The sequence below is a fragment of the Nycticebus coucang genome, chromosome 11 (genome assembly GCF_027406575.1).
Source record: "Nycticebus coucang isolate mNycCou1 chromosome 11, mNycCou1.pri, whole genome shotgun sequence".
Taxonomy (NCBI): Eukaryota; Metazoa; Chordata; class Mammalia; order Primates; family Lorisidae; genus Nycticebus; species Nycticebus coucang.
The window spans coordinates 17,413,173-17,424,773 of NC_069790.1; the positions used below are offsets into that span (position 1 = coordinate 17,413,173).

At 43.5% G+C, this 11,601-nt stretch overlaps 1 protein-coding gene across 6 annotated transcripts in view; it reads left to right on the top strand.

Moving 5' to 3' along the window:
* The window catches only part of VPS41 (VPS41 subunit of HOPS complex), a 230,393-nt gene extending 223,900 nt beyond the window's left edge, over positions 1-6,493 (top strand). For 3 of the 6 annotated variants that reach the window (XR_008383626.1, XR_008383627.1, XR_008383628.1), the window contains 2 exons: positions 2,566-4,706; positions 6,319-6,489. Coding sequence is in view for 2 of the 6 variants with exons in the window: in XM_053608791.1 (XP_053464766.1) it covers positions 2,566-2,646 (81 nt within the window). In the remaining 4 variants the exon portion in view is untranslated. Of the gene's footprint in view, positions 1-2,565 lie in introns of all 6 variants that reach the window. The other 3 variants (XR_008383629.1, XM_053608791.1, XM_053608792.1) reach the window with 3 other exon arrangements.
* Positions 6,494-11,601: the final 5,108 nt, after the last annotated feature.

Below are 11,601 nucleotides of genomic sequence, written 5' to 3' on the forward strand. Positions count from 1 at the left end.
CTTAGTTAATGGTGAAAGGTGTGGGTCCAGTTTCAGTCTTCTGCAGGTTGCCAGCCAGTTCACCCAACACCATTTGTTAAATAGGGAATCTTTTCCCCACTGAATGTTTTTAATTGGCTTGTCAAAGATTAAATAATGGTAAGTAGCTGGATTCATCTCTTGGTTCTCTATTCTGTTTCAGACATCTACTTCTCTGTTTTTGTGCCAATACCATACTGTTTTTTTTTTTTTGTTTGTTTTGTTTTTTTGTAGAGACAGAGTCTCACGTACCGCCCTCGGTAGAGTGCCGTGGCATCACACAGCTCACAGCAACCTCTAACTCTTGGGCTTACGCAATTCTCTTGCCTCAGCCTCCCGAGTAGCTGGGACTACAGGCGCCCGCCACAACGCCCGGCTATTTTTTTTTTGTTGTGGTTGTTGCAGTTTGGCCGGGGCTGGGTTTGAACCTGCCACCCTCGGCATATGGGGCCGGCGCCCTACTCACTGAGCCACAGGCGCCACCCTACCATGCTGTTTTGATCACTATCGATTTGTAGTATAGTCTGAGGTCTGGTAGCGTAATTCTTCCTGCTTTGTTTTTATTTCTGAGTAATATCTTGGCTATTCGAGGTTTTTTCTGATTCCATATAAAACAAAGTATTGTTTTTTCAAGATCTTTAAAGTATGACAGTGGAGCTTTAATAGGGATTGCATTGAAATTATATATTGCTTTGGGTAGTATGGACATTTTAACAATGTTGATTCTTCCCAGCCATGAGCATGGTATGTTTTTCCATTTGTTAACATTCTCAGCTATCTCTTTTCTTAGAGTTTCATAGTTCTCTTTATAGAGATCTTTCACATCCTTTGTTAGATAAACTCCCAAATATTTCATCTTCTTTGGCACTACTGTGAACATTATAGAGTCCTTAACTGTTTTTTCAACTTGACTATTGTTGGTATATATAAAGGCTACCAATTTATGAATGTTGATTTTGTAACCTGAGACACTGCTGTATTCCTTGATCACTTCTAAAAGTTTTGTAGTAGAGTCCCTAGTGTTTTCCAGATATACTATCATATCATCTGCGAAGAGTGAAAGTTTGATCTCTTCTGACCCTATATGGACACCCTTGATCGCCTTTTCTTCCCTAATTGCGGTGGCTAAAACTTCCATTACAATGTTGAAAAGCAATGGAGACAATGGGCAGCCTTGTCTGGTTCCTGATCTGAGTGGAAATGATTCCAATTTAACTCCATTCAATATGATATTGGCTGTAGGTTTGCTGTAGATGGTCTCTATCAGTTTAAGAAATGTCCCTTCTATACCGATTTTCTTAAGTGTTCTGGTCATGAAGGGATGCTGGATATTATCAAAAGCTTTTTCTGCATCGATTGAGAGAATCATATGGTCTTTGTTTTTTAATTTGTTTATGTGCTGGATTACATTTATAGATTTATGTATATTGAACCAGCCTTGAGACCCTGGGATAAAACCAACTTGGTCACGATGTATAATTTGTTTGATGTGTTGCTGGATTCTGTTTGTTAGGATCTTGTTGAATGTTTTTGCATCTATATTGATTAGTGATATTGGTCTATAATTTTCTTTTCTTGTTGGGTCTTTTCCTGGTTTGGGGATCAGGGTGATGTTTGCTTCGTAGAACGTGTTGGGTAGTCTTCCTTCTTTTTCTACCTTTTGGAACAGGTTGAGTAATATAGGTACTAATTCCTCTTTAAAGGTTTGGTAGAATTCTGACGTGAAACCATCTGGTCCTGGGCTTTTCTTTTTAGGGAGGTTTTGTATGTTTGATGCTATTTCCGAACTTGATATGGGCCTGTTCAACATTTCCACTTGATTCTGGCTAAGTCTTGGAAGGTGGTGTGCTTCCAAGTATTGGTCAGTTTCCTTCAGATTTTCATGTTTCTGAGAATAAAGTTTCTTGTAATACTCATTAAGGATTTTTTGGATTTCTGAGGAGTCTGTTGTTATTTCGTCTTTGTTGTTTCTGATTGATGAGATTAGAGATTTTACTCTCTTTTTCCTGATTAGGTTGGCCAAAGGTTTATCTATTGACCTTTTTGAAAAACCAGCTTTTTGATTTATTGATCTGTTGTATTATTCTTTTGTTTTCAATTTCATCAGGGGAAAATTAATGTATCTACTTTTCAAACGTAAAATGTTTAGTGTACTATATAGTAGACAGGATAAAAGCATACCCACACAAGAAGAGTCATTTGGATCAGATTTAAGCCTGCCGTACTGTAGAGATGTGAGGGAACTTGTGTATCTTAGGTAAGACCCTTAGCCTGACTTGTGTGCTGCAACGCCCTTATTATTTAGCATCACCGTGTTCCTCCAGGTCACATTACATTTGTTCTGCTGTGGGGCGTCCCTGGCTAGCGCCACAGAATAATAGCTGGTCTACACCGAATCCTGTTTGAACCAGAAATAACCCTTAGAAAACGGAGTGGCGTTCTGTCACTTCCTCTCTGTCTGCTCCCAACTAAGGCTACCATAATATTTCTGAATGTGAGTGGAGAAAAGGCCCATCTCTTTAATCTGTGGTTTAATTGCATTTTTAGAATTCCGCTGCACAATTCTGCAACATCTGCAGCGCCAAGAACCGCGGACCAGGAAGTGCAATTTTGGAGATGAAAAAATAGCTCGTTTCTGCTTGTCGGATTCGTCCTCACCACTGTTTTTGGACTGTTTCTGCAACAACAGAAGTGTTTGATACCACTGCTGTTAAGGGATGTTTATGTTGGGCTCAAAACATTTCCCTCTCCTATGTCTGCCTACTAGAGATTTCTCTTTGCAGTTGGTAACAAAGTTGGGGCTCTCCCCAGGCCTTTGAAATATTATGGGTAGTCAATTATTTTGCCATTTATTTGTTTGTTTACTATTCTTTATATACTAAGTGGAATTGTAAGTCTAGGAGTTTAAAATGAATTTTTTAGACATTAGTAAAACTATTCAACAATAAAGTGGGCTATTAAAAATTGTTCTGACTGCTGAAGAACAGCTGCAATCATCCTGCTAGGTCCTACCCACAGCGTGGACCTTGTTTCCAGATGTTCTGCTGGCACCCAGACTCCCATTCAGGATTCGACTTTTTTTTTTTTTTTGCAGTTTTTGGCCGGGTCTGGGTTTGACCCCTTTGGCATATGGGGCCGGCGCCCTACTCCTTTGAGCCACAGGCGCCGCCCAGGATTCGACATTTTTTTATATGTCATTAACTATGGTGATCTTCTTAATAGGCATTTAATGAACCATTGTACAAATTGTCACTCATTTGGTGACACCTGGCTGTTTTCCTGCACCTTTGTGTTTACTGACCACATGACATGTTCTGTGTACCCTGGACTAGCAGAGTGCCTGGTCCCAGCAGGTACTCGGTGTTTGTTGACTGAATAAAGGTTAGCTCTTCTTGTTGTGAAAGACTCACTTTTACTAGGTGAACAGTTACAGTCAGGAGTTCCGGCGCCCTTGGGAGAGAAGACAGTGTTAGCACCTTAGAGTCTGGGGGCTTGTGGTAGGTCTTAATAGCAGGAAGGAAACAAGTGGCCCTGTGAAACCTGAGGGGGATTCTCAGGAGAAATGGGGCTGCCTAATACCAAAAGATAGACACAATGATGTTTCCTTAAAGGAAACATCCTTCCTTGGAGCTTCCTTTGCCCTTGTAAACAGAGCTTGTCATGGAGGGAGAAAATTCAGTATCTAAAGTTACTGGCTTATCAACGTGAGGATGTGTGGCCATCCTCTAACAGATATGAAAGTGTGAAAAACACGTCCTCACTGTTCCTGTTCACTTAGTGCCATAAATGGAGTCAGTACAGCCTCCCGCCTCTGTCTTTTGGAGGAGGATGGGATGTTGGTGTGTACTGAGCACGCGCCAACTCCCAAATATGCCCAGCTGTTCCCACGAGCAAGGTCTCATTTAATTGTGATGGCGTCCCCAGGAAGGAGTTCTGATGTCCCTTGGCTTACAGATGAAGAAACCAAAATATAGACGTGTTGTTAGGGTCACAGACGTAAAGCTTCCAGTCAAAACTAAGCTATTAGTAGTTAAGTTTGGGAGAAGTCAAACATCATCTGTAGATTTTTGACTAGGGCAGGGGACAGACAGTGCCACTAACTCTCATGTTGTTTGAGGGTGAAGTATATTTTAATGTTACAAAGTTAAACATTGATTCAGCAGTTAGTATGTGTCAGGCACCGAGCTAAGCACTTTGCATACGTCATCTCATTGAGTTGTCATACAGGCCTATGAAGTAGACATGCTTACATCATCATCATTTTGCTGATGAAGAAAGTAAAGCACATAATGGGTAAGTACTTGTCTGCGGTCAGATAGCCGGTTAAGGAATGCACAGCTGAAGGTTCAAGTCCACTCCGTCTGCCTTCAGAGTAATTGATGTTAACCACTGCATATTTGATCCTGGTTTTTTGTTGTTGTTGTTGTTGTTTTACGTGCTTATTTAATCTGTTTTGGTCAGTGTGTGAAAAGCAAAGTCCACTCTTGGAACAGAAAGGAATTGATTACAAAGTAGCACATGGCCTGTGGACTCACTGATGGGGCTAGGGGAACAATAAGGAGAGCTCCAAGGAGCTATTCACAAAGTTGCCCCCTAGAACTGGGCTGCCCGGGGAGTCCGCACCCCACCTCTGTCAGAGAACCAGCCCCTCACGACAGTGCAAGTCATCATTTCTAAGTAAACATCGGGTAAGTAAAAATACACACATTTCTCGGTTTCTTTTAAAGCTCTTCGTAACATGAAGGCACATTATGTGTATACGCGTGTGTGGGAGACATTTCTGCGTGCTACACATTACATCTGCTCGTCCTAGTTTCTGCTGTCAGGGCTTGGGCTATGAAAACTCTGCTAAACCATACTTTTCACTTCTCATTTCAATACTCTTAGCCAAACACCAATTTATAAAATCCAGGAGAAATGCTTTCCTCTTTCCTCACGTGAAGCAGATGTTGGGGTGATTCGGGTCACTATAATCTTAATAGTAAAGACAAGATAGGAGAGAGGAGAAGCCCAGCCTGCGAGGTGGGGCCCCTGGGGTTAGACACTCTCCAGGCTTTTCTTTGCATTTACCGAGAATGATAGATCGGAAATGACAACGTAGTCATACCATGTCCCTTCTCTAGTCCTGTGGGAGCCTTTGTGCCCCACGTGTGAAAGGACTTGTGGTCTTGGCTCGGCCTAAGCACCCCGGGCCTTTGACTTTGCAGCCTCCTCTTGTTTGCTGCCTCACTGCGGCTGCTGTGAATTTCTTGGCAGTTCCCGTCACCTTCATACTGCTGCCGTCCTTTATCCTCCCATGCTCTGCTCAGATGTGACCGCCTCAGACTGCTGGAAGACCACGCACTTGTCTTCACACAGCACCCAGAGCTCCATCTGCCTTACCAGGCTGTACCGCAGCTGTCTGTACACAAGCACCGTCTTAGACCACAAACTCTCCTCCGCAAAAGGAGGAAGTTGAAGCTTCTTTTGAGTTCACATTTTACCAGTAGCATAAATGTAACTTAGTTCATGGGAAACTTGGATAAATCGGGCTTTTCTCTTTCAGTCTAGGCACCCCCTTCTATCCTGGGTTGCCTCTAAGTCTGGGGCTTGTGGGGACGGTCTCATTGTACCCAGTATCAATGAGAAAGAGGCATGTGGTCCTCAGTGGACCTCTGTCCATGCTGGTGTTGGGTGAAATGCCACCATCCCCACCAGCCTCCCAGCTTCTGCAGCCGCTGCTGGTGTCTCTGAGATGACTGTGTTCACAGCTGACTCTGGCTCAGTCCTTGTACTAGCCTCGGCCGCACTTCTGTGGAGACTGAGAGAATTTGCACACACACTGCCTTACGGCCCTGGTGCTATGGGAAATTCAGACTTTGCCAACCAAGTTGGTCTTTACTGCTTCTTCACCATGCTCAAAGGGGGAGTTGGGTGGCAGAAGTTGGAGAAAGTGAGCAATTGGTTTGCAAGGATTGCCACCTCTCCAAAAGGCAGGAAGTGGGACACCTTGTGTCCTCAAAGCTCCAAAGCCATCTCCCCACCCGAGGACTCAGACCAGAATACAGGGCAGGGTTCCCTTCCCTCTCAGCTCTCTTCTCCCTCAGCCCGCTTCCTCCCCCCCCTCCTCCTCCTCCTCCACTCCAGTCCAGTGGAATGTTTCTTTGGGACAGTGGAACTTGCTCTTAAATATTCTGTATTGTTTTTGCTGTAAACCTTGGGTTTTGCTACTCAGAAGGCTGAGGCTCCTGCAAGCTATTGACTCTAAATTTTTAAGAATCTATTTTGGAACTTACAAAGTTTGCTTTTTCTTCTTTGCAGTTATTATCCCCAACCTCAGCCTCCTAAACAAGGGAGGGGCAGAAAGCGCAAAGGGAAGAAAGAACCGGCCTGGGCTGCTCCGTCAGTGTCGTCACTGTGGACCATGAGCTCCGCAGCCCAGAGGAGCATGACACACGCGAGGCACTTGCAAATGTTTGTGGAATGAATAAATAAATCTCAGTTTCTCTCCCTGATAGATATTGATATGTATGTAAATAGGAATGTATTTTTTGTTTGTAGCCTGAGTGACATTCCATGACGTGAGTGATGTGTCTGGTCAGCACAGCCCTGTTCTGGTGGATATTCCCAATTCACCTCGACTCATGTAACACTCCTCCCTCCTCATCCTCACTTCCCTTCTTGTCCTGGGCACAGTACATTCCCAGGTGCGAGCCAGCTGAAACCTCTCTGAGTGCCCCCTCTCCTCGGCCTCCCCATCCCGAGTGTCTCTTACATTCTCCCCCTGTTGTCTTTAACCCAGATTCTTATTACCCAGCTTCTCAGTGGGTGCTAACTAGTTCCTCCCCAGTTTTCCTGCCAACACGCAACATCTCTGATTTGTTCTGCACCCGGTTTCTATATTAATCTTCCATCCAGACTGATCCAATGCAGATCTCAGGAGTCGTACACTTCCCAATGTTTAACAGTGTACTGATAACACTTTCTAACGTCTTTAGTCCCCCTCACAGCCCAGTGTAAGCTCCTGGCACCTCCGTGTCTTCCTCAACACAGTCGGCCCCTCACCTAAGGCAGTTTGCACTCCAGCCTCCCATTACTGTGGCACAAACAGCAGCTATTTATATGCTCCCTTATCCTCTCAAATAAATTGTTCCTCAAAGGAGAAAAATCTCTTAGAATTCCCCAAGTCATAACAGAGAAAGAGCACTCATTGAATTTCCCTTCACAGACGGAGAACGACCTTGTTCTCCGTCCGGTGTGAAGTTCTCTCTGCAGGGATGAGAGGTGGGAATAGGAGGGCAGAGGGCCGTTCCTGTGCTTTACCTTTCTGGGTACCTCCTGGTTACCAGCGCACTTCCAACTCCCATAGTTTCCATTTCATGTCATGGTCTTCTAAAAACAAACCTTTGTATTCACTGTCAAAAACTAGACCTATCGGTAAGGTCCTTAGCTACAGGTACTATAAACCCCGGAATAGATCAGATCACCACGTGAGTTAAGCTGAAACTTTTTTTTTTTTTTTGTTCAAAATTAATCTTTGCCACAGTTATCTCAGGTAGTAGCCTCAGTCTTCCCCTTTGCTTTGATGTTGCAGTGTTAGTGATTTTCCCCTAAAAACCCATCAAATCCTCTTTGACTAGAGTGATCAGACAAGTTTTGATCCAAACCAGAACACATTCAGAGAGTAAAGGGACGTTATTAAAAATCAGCACTGTTTCTGGCAACCGAAGATGTGAGTCACCCTCTCTGACTTGTAGTAGTTTTGTATAACACTGCATGGAACAGAATAAGGAAAATGTTACTTAAAGCCACAACTGGTAGAACAGATGAACATACTGCTCACTTCTAATTACAAAGAGTCCTGGGGAGAGAGTCGCTATGGTTTGGATGTTCGTCCCCTCCAAATCGTGTTGGAATTCAGTCCCCCATGTTGGAAGTGGGGCCCAGAGGAAGGCATTTGGGTCATGGAGGCAGATCCCTCACGAATGGCCTAGTGCCCTCCTCAGTAATGAGTGAGTTGGTGGGAGAGAGCTATTTGTTTAAAGGAGCCTGGCACCAGCCATTCTTCACTCCCCCTCTGCCGTTAGGCCTGCTCCCCTTCTGCCTTCATTGGAAGCTCCTGGAGCCCTCAACAGAAGCAGCTGCTGGTGTGATGCTCCTTATACAATCTGCAGAACTATGAACCAAATAAACCTTTTTCTTTACAGAAGCACAAAAATGACTAATAGAAGAAGAAACAGCAAAACCTCCAATTCTTTCTTCTAAGCAGACCAAATAATTGAATCTTTAGATTTGCAAAGCTTAGCCCAGAGTTTTACAGAGGACTAAAAGCCTTGTTGCTCTTCTTTCTAAAGTGAGGGTGTTGAGGCTGGTCCGAAGGTAGTGAGTAGTACAGATTGATCACAGTTACAGATGGAGCTCCTGGTCTACCCTTCCCCCTTCTCACTACTGCACTTGACCCATCATAGATGGATAGATAGATAATAAACGGGGGGTAGGTGAAAGATGAGGGTTTTAGGGAAAGAGTAAACCAACCAACCTGGATGATCAAAGGAAACTTTTTTTTTTTTTTTGTAGAGACAGAGTCTCACTTTATGGCCCTCAGTAGGGTACCATGGCATCACCCAGCTCACAGCAACCTCCAACTCCTGGGTTTAGGCTATTCTCTTGCCTCAGCCTCCCGAGTAGCTGGGACTACAGGTGCCCACCACAACGCCCGGCTACAAAGGACTTTTTAAGAAAGGAAAGATGAATATTCAATTTCATGTTGCATTGATGCCAAACCCATCAATTATCCCAAATGTTCAGTAAGGTCTGATATAAAAATAATGTCATTTGTGAGTAGGTATTAGAAAAACTTCTGGGAAGTGAACAACAGCAGGCAGGAGCTGGAGTCGAATGGGAAAAGCGTCTCAGACCCACAAGTGATGACCAGAATTTTTTTAAAACCCTGAAATTTGCAGCAATGTTAAAAGCTAATCTCATCAAAGAGCAGTGGACAAGGTGTTGAGTCAATTTCATATAAATATTGAAGGACTGGGTGACCTCAGGTACGTATATTACATGTTCACATCTGTGTGGTCAACATCTGCCTAAGGAGGGCAATTTTTACTTTCAGCTTTCAAATTTAGATCAAAAACTGTGTACATTTAGTCACCGGGCTTTTATTCTAATGTTAATACGTGTCCTGTTTTGTACACACATCTGTGCATCCTGGTTTCTTCATGCTGGTTCTGTGTGCAAGTAGTATTTGTAGATCAAATTATGGGTGAAAGGAACTTAGAAATGATAGAATCAAGAATGAAAATGACCTAGTTTTAAGTATGGCACAATATAACAGAAAAGAAATACAAAATTCTATAATTATACTCAAAAAACTATAAAATGACAGGATAGAGAGGTCTGGTCTATACTAAAAATCTATAGAAGAACAGGTTGGAGAGGCCTGGTCATCAGTCCAAAGGCAAGAAGAGGCCTGAAGTTAGACCTGACGTTCCCATCTCTGCTCTGTTGCTTACTGAGCAACAATTTCAGTAAGTTGCTTATCACTTCTGAGCTTCTTACCTCATATATAACATGGGCTGATGATGGTATCATCTACTTGGGAGTGAAGATGCATGGAAAATACTTAGCATTAGCACAGGCAGAGTAACAAGCCTGTAGCAAATGCTTCACAAATGTCACAGACAAGACTTCAGACTCAGCAGCCACAGCCAACAACTTGACTTCAAACTCAGGAAAGACTGAGCTGGAATCGCCCACCTAAGCCACTCCTGGATGCCTGATCTTCAGAAACTGGTAAACATAAATGGGTATTGTTAGAAGTTGCTAGATGTGGGGGTCATTTGTTACACAGCAGCAGGTAACTAATCATTAGGCCAGTGACTTGACTACAAATACATACCATCAGTGACTGCTGAAAAATCTAATGCAGCATTCTGATAGGCCATTCGTTCTATTCACAGAAAGGAACATCCTCCGTTCACACGTGAGAGCCCTTTGTTAAGAGCCTTGGGATTTTGACAAAGTAGAAGTCATTAGGAGAGTGATGGAATTTGAAATCATGAAATTTAAGAGACCAGGAAGGAATTGGATAGTACATTGTATTAAAGACATGAAAACTGAGGAGAGTAGTAGATGTGTGAGGTTTACAAAGTTGCATAAAAAGAAGAAAGGGAAGATGGCTTGCTTTCACGTCACTTCAGAAGTCTAATTGCTGAGATTAATCAGTGAAAGTTGTAGCAAGAAAGGTGTAATTTCAACGTAGGAGAACTATTGTCTGGAGATGTCCAGCCATAGTGACATCTGTAGATTCTGAACCCAGGAGACCTGGTGCCCGTCTGCCAGGCTGCTGCAGACTGCACTCCAAGCGGCCTGAGCTGATCTCTGAGGCCCCTTTCCACTGTAAGCATATCTAAATCCCCCTAGAAATGGCGAATGTAATCAGTTACTCTCACACTCTTGTTATTGTTACACTCAGATCCTGTGCCCATCTGTCGTGTGTCTTCATACCACATCTTCGGCTGGTTTGTTAATTCAGTGTCACTACAGGGTCCTTTCCCCCAGCCTCCCCCAGGCAAGATCCACTTGTCTCTCCCATGTGACCATTTTGCAGCCTCCTTTCCTTTTCTGCCTCTTCTATGTATGTTCTCCAGCTTATAATAATGCTAGCTCTTACTAGCTGCTGCTTCCATAAAAGAAAAGGGAATGAGTGCTTCCACATATGCTGTGGGCTGAATCACGTCCCCCTAAATTCGCATGAAGTCCTAACTCCAGTACCTTAGAATGTGACTGTATGTAGAGATAGGGCCTTTAAGAGGTTATTAAAGTGGAACAAGGTCATAGAGGCAGGCCCTAACCCAGCATTGACCTTTATACATGTGAGAGGAGGAAATTTGCACACAAACACCTGTGTGTGAAGGAAAGACCGTGTGAGGAAACAGCAAGAAGGCAGCCGTCTGCAAGCCAAGGAAAAAAACCAAGCCCATCGAAACCTTAAACTTGGACTTGCAGCCTCCAGAATTGTGAGCACATACATTTCGGTTGTTTAAACCACCCAGTCTGGCTGGGGTCTTGTGTTATGGCAATCCTAGAAAAGTAATACAACATGGTAATTCTTTATTCTGTTGATGGACTCTGTCTCCTCAGTAGGAGCAGACCTCCCCTTCCCAAGAGACCACAGCCTGAACAACTGATAAACACCAGGGGCCCCCTGAGCCCACTCACATCTCAGAACTCAATTTGAAGTCTCTTTTAACATAGATGGCTGCCTTAAGATTCTTTTTGGCTTCAATTAAAAAAAAAAAAATACTCGTGCTAAGAATACAGTTCAAAACATATAAAAAAAATATGTACTTGTAGGCCAGACAAGGTGGCTCACGCCTATAATCCTAGCACACTGTGAGACTAAGGAAGGAGGATCACTTTAGGTCAGTTCAAGACCAACTTGAGCAAAAGTGAGACACCATCTCCACAAAAAGAAATTCAAAATTAGCAGGGCATGGTGGTGCATGCCTGTAATCCTAGCTATTTCGGAAACTGAAGCAGAACTTTGAATTTGCTGTGAGGTAGGCTGAGGCCACGGCACTCTGGCCTTGGTGACAA